This window comes from Oncorhynchus clarkii, chromosome 14 (genome assembly GCF_045791955.1).
Source record: "Oncorhynchus clarkii lewisi isolate Uvic-CL-2024 chromosome 14, UVic_Ocla_1.0, whole genome shotgun sequence".
NCBI lineage: Eukaryota > Metazoa > Chordata > Actinopteri > Salmoniformes > Salmonidae > Oncorhynchus > Oncorhynchus clarkii.
Window position 1 is genome coordinate 13,273,674 of NC_092160.1, and position 5,649 is coordinate 13,279,322.

At 39.9% G+C, this 5,649-nt stretch overlaps 1 protein-coding gene across 3 annotated transcripts; it reads right to left on the reverse strand.

Moving 5' to 3' along the window:
- Window positions 1–474: 474 nt before the first annotated feature.
- LOC139365990 (adhesion G protein-coupled receptor E1-like) lies at window positions 475–5,293 on the reverse strand. Of its 3 annotated transcripts, none has more exons than XM_071103060.1 (12): window positions 5,193–5,293; window positions 5,048–5,086; window positions 4,302–4,361; window positions 4,077–4,208; window positions 3,441–3,569; window positions 3,285–3,322; window positions 3,042–3,158; window positions 2,803–2,965; window positions 2,487–2,609; window positions 2,193–2,359; window positions 1,892–2,050; window positions 475–1,160 (listed from the first exon to the last, which is right to left on the reverse strand). In XM_071103060.1, exons 1-12 carry the CDS (start codon window positions 5,221–5,223, stop codon window positions 1,002–1,004), a joined length of 1,317 nt encoding a protein of 438 aa, XP_070959161.1. In that variant the 5' UTR covers window positions 5,224–5,293; the 3' UTR covers window positions 475–1,001. The 3 variants fall into 3 exon arrangements, with proteins under 3 accessions (XP_070959161.1, XP_070959163.1, XP_070959162.1); XM_071103061.1 differs by having other exon boundaries at window positions 888–1,160; window positions 2,803–2,923; window positions 5,193–5,240; XM_071103062.1 differs by lacking the exons at window positions 5,048–5,086; window positions 5,193–5,293 and having other exon boundaries at window positions 483–1,160; window positions 4,302–4,375.
- Window positions 5,294–5,649: the final 356 nt, after the last annotated feature.

The window sequence follows — 5,649 nt, forward strand, 5'->3', positions numbered from 1 at the left end:
TGTCTCTTCTTAATTCAAATTTCATTTGAAACAAAACCCTAAACTTAAACACACGGCTAACCATATGCCTAACCATAACCTTAAATTAAGACCAAAAAGCTTGTTTTTTGGGGGGGGATGGGGGATTTTTATGATACAGCCCAGGTTTGGAACGCTCTTTCTTATTGGTCTATTGACTAATTTACTGCCTGGTGATGTCACCAGCAAACCAAAACTCCATCCTACCTAAACAGGCTGACATTTTCAAACAGCTCTTACACTAAAAGGGCATTATCATAATGTCCACAATTACACAGTCTTATTCCAACCTCAAAGTGTTTAAATATACATAAAACTCAGGAAATCATGTTCTTGACTGCACTGGGCCTTTAAGTCAGTTTGGAAGTCTTTACACCATGTGGGCAGTTCTATAGGCCTAGCCTAATGAGAGGCAAAAAAAACAATGTCTTGGGTGAGCAATTATCAAATTCATTGTACTTTCAGTATGATGTTGTGCTTTATTTTTGAAGAAACGGACAACTCATATTTAGATATTTATATCAGAATGGAGGAAATAATAGCGAGATGATTTTTGGATTAAAATACCTTCTCAAGTACTGTATAATAAACAGGAAAAATCTACTTTCACTTGAAATAACTCAGTTACAACAACAACCAAGTGGCATAATACTGGACAAATGCAGCATTGAGTGGATATACCACTATTCTCATCTCTACAAATTACAAACCATGTTTATGAGACTGAATTGACTTATGTATGTTGCCATAGAGATGAGAGCTCATTTGTTACACTCCAGAACTGAGTTCTACACATGAGATATTGTATATCTATTAACATAAAGTTGTGTTCTTATACTTTTGTTTGTTTGATACATTTTCATACTACTTAAAAAAAAAATTGCTGGCATGTGGATGCCCTTGCAAGCCAAGAGACAATGTTACAAATTAATTTCAATCCAAGTAAAGCTTTTCTTAGAACACAAATAGTTCAAATCCATGTCTTATTTTCTATGTAGCTGTACATCCTGTTGCAGCCGGCGTCCTCCACGGCGTTTGCGGCTGACAAAGCGACACCACAGAGTGGTGATCAGGGACAGGAACACACAGGTCAGTGCCACAACAACACCCACCCACATCACCAACGACAGCTGCCCGCTTCCCTGCCGAAGAGGAATAACAAGCATTAGACACACACCATCTAGACAGTATGAACATATCAAACACAAGTTCGAGCCTCCAAAAGAACATCAGCACTTAAGCACTCAACAAATATCAAACTCCCCTAAATAATGTGACAAATGAATCAAACAATTACATTTAGTAGTTTAAAACACGAACATTTGAAGATGAGCCAAAGATAGTCTCTGACACAGATATCTGGGAATATATTTTCTCCCTCTTCAGATGTGCTACAGTAGCTACAGTAAGTTTCCATCCATTTGGCAACAGATTTACATGGGAATACTCTAAAATCAGCATTAAAACAATATGTGCATTTTCCCACCAGAGAGGTGTTTCCATCACATTGACATGTTGCAGATAAAAGGCTGTGCTTGATGACATAGTGCAGATAAAAATATCCTTTGCGGTAAAATGTCCATGACCCGAATAAAAAATACAAGTTAAATGGGTTTACATGGCATTTTCGACTCTACTGAGGGTTTTCTCACAATTATTTTTTTGCGCTTTATAGCAAATGTGCCCACTCCGGTATTGAAACGTGCCCTTAAGCCCACAGCGCTATTTGAAAGCAGTACCAAACTCATCACCATGCACATTCACCACCCTGTGAAGTTCAACATAAACATACTTAGTCTGTTGCCTAATAAACTGCATGCTTTCCCGACAAGTCATAGGATGGAAAACTGGTTAGTGTTCTCATCACCTTTACCTGTTGCAATTCGTTCATCACAGCGATTGTGCTGAGATGGTTGCAGGAGCACACAGTCTGGTTGGAGTTTGACATCACTAAGGTGCAACCCCTCCCAGACCACACCCCCGGTTCATTCTCATCCGACCAATAAACACAGGTGGGGTCAACATCACTGGACTAGGACACAGTGTATATGGGTTGGGGTCAATTCCATTTAGACTCAGTAAATTCAGGAAAAAATTTGACTTAATTGAAAATATATCAATGAAAAACATGTTTTACTGACAGTCAGAAACTATTAAGTAGAGACAAGTGTTACCTGCAGGTGATGGAAGGTGAGATTAACCTGTTGGGGCAGGTATGTTGTGTTGGAGTTGCTAACGGACACCGTCGCAGCACTGGACATGAGCTGCTGGCTCTGATGAGAAGTGTGGTCCTTCAGACTATCCAGATTCCTATAGCTGAGCAGAACGACATACGCAAACCCTGCACACAAAAAACAACACAAGAAAACATAAGGCCTGATACAAGAACATGTACAACTCACAATATCTCAATGTGTGCCTTTAATAATATTTTGAGCAGATGATTGGTACTGTAGGACTGTGGCTACCTGGGTAATTCTGGTCATCTCCAACCACCGTCTCCCAGGTGGTGTCAAGTTGAGTGTTCTCATTGGTCAGGCTGACTGGTCCTTTAGGTGGAGTCTTGTCTCTCCTCACCATAATCTCAACCTCTGTTTTTCATCATATTGACAAAATCAACACAGAGCAGAAATCACCATTACTGAAAGAACACAGTATTGCATTAATTATATTTTAAGTTGACACAATGTAATGTGCTCGTTAGTGCTCCGTTTATGGTCAGTATGGTGCTCAGATTGAGCCTGCCGCCCCATTGTAAATATGTGCTCAGTGTGTGTGTGTTACCTGTGTGGTTGGTCTCTATCCTGGTCACGTTCTCTGTCAGCAGTGGAGCGATCAGTCTGATAGAGATTTCAATCGTCCTCAGTAACTTAGTCACTTCACTGCTACTACGGTGACCATTGGACTGGAGGCCGAGTTGAACAACATCAGTGGTATTAACCAGTAACTAGAGAAGAGACACATGAGGGTTTTGTACGTGTGTGTGTGTGCATTTGCATGTGTGTTTCTGTGTGGTGACTTACTGTCAAAAGCACATCTCCAGTTGGCAGCAGTCTTGTCGGTCCAGGCAACATAGAGTTGCTCAACCCCAAACAGTTGTTTCTCAACAGAGACAATAAACTATCAAAGCCTGGTAGAGTCTGGGAGGGAGGGAGGGGGGAGGGGGGGCATGTGCATTAGTGGGAAAATGCATAACACATTTCAAGTTCAAGGAAAAATACCCTTTTCTCAATGAATAATGTAATAATTCTAAAGTAAAGCTTTACCTGTCCAGGCTGTGTTTCATACTGGTCACAAATAAGCTCTAAAGTAAAAGCATGGAGACATTATCTCAATACCCTTCTACAGTACACTATGTACAGACCTGTGCATGATAAAGGAGTACATCATGGACAACAGGTGGAATGGTGCTTGTCTCTCACCTACACACTTAGCTTGGTTTTTGCCAAAGTTAGTAAATCCAGCAGGACACTGGCACCAGTAACTGCCAATCAGGTTTTGACAGATGCCCCCATTTCCACATACTCCGTCTGTATTACACTCGTCAATGTCTGAAAGAGGAAGAGAGAAAGAAAGAGATGAGGAATTAAGGGAGAGATGTTGAAAGTGTGGGATGACAAGAAAGGACGTCACACAAACATTTTACCAGTGATATTCTCAGGCTCTAATCAAAACCTAGGAAGACACCGTTTTAAACAGCCTGCGGTGTTGACGCATGTTCAATTGTCCCCACAGACGGGGAGAATGTCTATACAATCGTTGATATCTAAATAATGTTGAGTCGAGTCCAAGTGTTAGAGAGTTTAAAATGTTTCCACCTTCTTCACCAAAATGGTACCTTTTCGATGGCGCATCTGGCTAATGTGTTGTCAAGCAGACAGTTATGTGTGTTTGTTAATCAGAGGATAATTAGTTTGAGCCAGGGACAGTAAAGCAGGCACAGTGAAGCCTGTTACACAAGGGGTAAATACCAGAAACAGAATATTATGGGTCAGTCAAAATAACACAGCAGTGGACGCGACAGTCAGAAGACTCAAGAAGAATTGTGTTTCTCTCACCTGCACACGGAGTTTGTCCGTTGCCAGAGTTCCTAAATCCATTGGGACACGTGCACAGGTAGCTACAACCCTGATTACGACAGGTTCCCCATTTCCCACAAATATCTGGGATCCCAACACACTCGTCTATGTCTGAAAGAGAAAGTGTGTGGTGAGGATGAGATGGAGAGATGAGGGTGAGAGTGTCTGATTATAAGGATGATACTAAAGACACAGAATGCTTACCCAAGCATTGTTGAGTGCCACCAGTAGTCATTAAACCCAGAGAAACACACACAGTAATACCTAAAAATACATGAATTTTAAAAGCTTTAACAGGAGCAAGGTAATTGTGTTTCATTTGAAAACAGCACAACATTTTGTAAAAGCATAATATTTCAGGTCATCCCACCCCCTTGACCTTCAACCTCCTAACAGCTAATTCCATGGGTGAAAGCACATGATAGTGTTGAAACAATCTGAATTGTCCCCACAGATGAGGGAGTTGCTACTACACTTGTCGATATCTAAATGACACCACATATACAGAAGAATGTTATGACAGGCGTAATGTCGTTACATGGCCATTTAAAAGCGCTGGTTTTGGCTAGTCCTGCTTACATACGATTCACTCTCAAACTCAAGGTATCCATAAGAGTATTGATTCAAAGCTATATACATCAGAGGAAAATAATGTTTAAAGTTCTGACAGATCATATTTACGTCAAAATAAATACATATTTTCTGAATAAAGACCCCCCTTAAAGTGGATGGTTTTAATGTTCTTGAGCAAGGTCTGGTTAATGCTGGAGAATGAACAAATGTATAAATTGCATAAATGTATATGTATAAATTGCTGATATAGGTGAGTATTACTGATCAACTTAACAATACAATCATTTACAAACATTAAGTCTAAAACCTTCACGTTCAGTCTTCATCATCATCATCACAAATAGCATAACACAAAATCCCCTTAGCTTCAGACCCACCTTCCTGTAGTGCTCCATGACCATAGTCCTTGAGAAGCGCTAAATGAAGACACAAAAGAAAGGTTGAACTGCACACATACATATAATATATATCTTTTAAAGACTCAGTGATGTTGGTCAAATAAAAAGCTGAACATTTACCGACCCAGAATCAGGAGAAATATAATTGCTCCCATGCTCTCTGACAAGCGATGAGTTAATGTCAAATGCCAGCTTGGCTTTCATTCTAAGTAATGATTTGGTAACATCACGCATATGGTAAGCACAGTGAAGTAAGAATAGCTCATCTTATCTAGCAACATCTTTCTCTTTAAACAGCAACCGCCCCTAAAAACCAACTTCTCATTTAGAAAACAGCCTATGTAGCATCTATATGAGTCCAAAACGTATTCTTCAATGTCAAAATCGACTACCAAGTGTAAATAGGATCATTTTTCATAAAGTCATTCTTTAACCAAGTTTTGTGAGATTGTGGTCGTGAATACTGCATCACAACATAAATGAAGGTTGGGTTTGTTGAAATGGAGTGTAATGGATGGAATGGACTGAATGGAATATTATCAAACCCATGAAAACCATGTTTTTTATACCATTCCATTTAC

Coding starts and splice junctions, on each gene's coding strand:
- LOC139365990 (XM_071103060.1), bottom strand. CDS start 5,223: ATGGGAGCAATTATATTTCTCCTGATTCTGG. Junction 4,209..4,301: donor TGGCACTCAACAATGCTTGG/GTAAGCATTCTG, acceptor TTTCTCTTTCAG/ACATAGACGAGTGTGTTGGG. Junction 2,360..2,486: donor AGATGACCAGAATTACCCAG/GTAGCCACAGTC, acceptor TTTTGTGTGCAG/GGTTTGCGTATGTCGTTCTG.